The 396-nt window shown below is 61.9% G+C and overlaps 1 protein-coding gene across 1 annotated transcript in view; it reads left to right on the top strand.

Annotated features, from left to right (window-relative positions):
- Positions 1-396, top strand: part of LOC109845375 (probable pectinesterase/pectinesterase inhibitor 12) — a 2,706-nt gene that overhangs the window by 1,920 nt on the left and 390 nt on the right. The window contains 1 exon segment of the mRNA XM_020414622.1: positions 1-395. This exon segment is cut by the window's left edge and continues 12 nt beyond it. Within this exon segment, the coding sequence (XP_020270211.1) occupies positions 1-395 (395 nt within the window).

Here is a 396-nt window from a genome sequence, read left to right as displayed (position 1 = left end):
CTCCTTCCGCCAGTTCTACCGCGACTGCGACGTCTACGGCACCGTCGACTTCATCTTCGGCAACGCCGCCTCCGTCTTCCAGAGCTGCGACATCTACGCCAGGCTGCCGAAGCCAGGCCAGTCCAACATCATCACGGCCCAGGGCCGCGACGACCCCAACGAAGCAACGGGCTTCTCGATCCAGAACTGCTCGGTCCTAGCCTCGGACGACCTCCTCGCGGCTAGCAATGCGCTGACCAGGACGTACTTGGGCCGGCCGTGGAGGAACTACTCGACGACCGTGTACATCGAGTCGTACATCGACGGCGTTGTCGATGCGTCCGGGTGGTCGAAGTGGTCGAGAGACGACGACCCGGCATCGTACATGTTGTATTACGGCGAGTATTTGAACGGTGG

The sequence above is a fragment of the Asparagus officinalis genome, chromosome 6, assembly GCF_001876935.1.
Source record: "Asparagus officinalis chromosome 6, Aspof.V1, whole genome shotgun sequence".
NCBI lineage: Eukaryota > Viridiplantae > Streptophyta > Magnoliopsida > Asparagales > Asparagaceae > Asparagus > Asparagus officinalis.
This window is presented reverse-complemented; position numbering and strand designations above follow the sequence as displayed.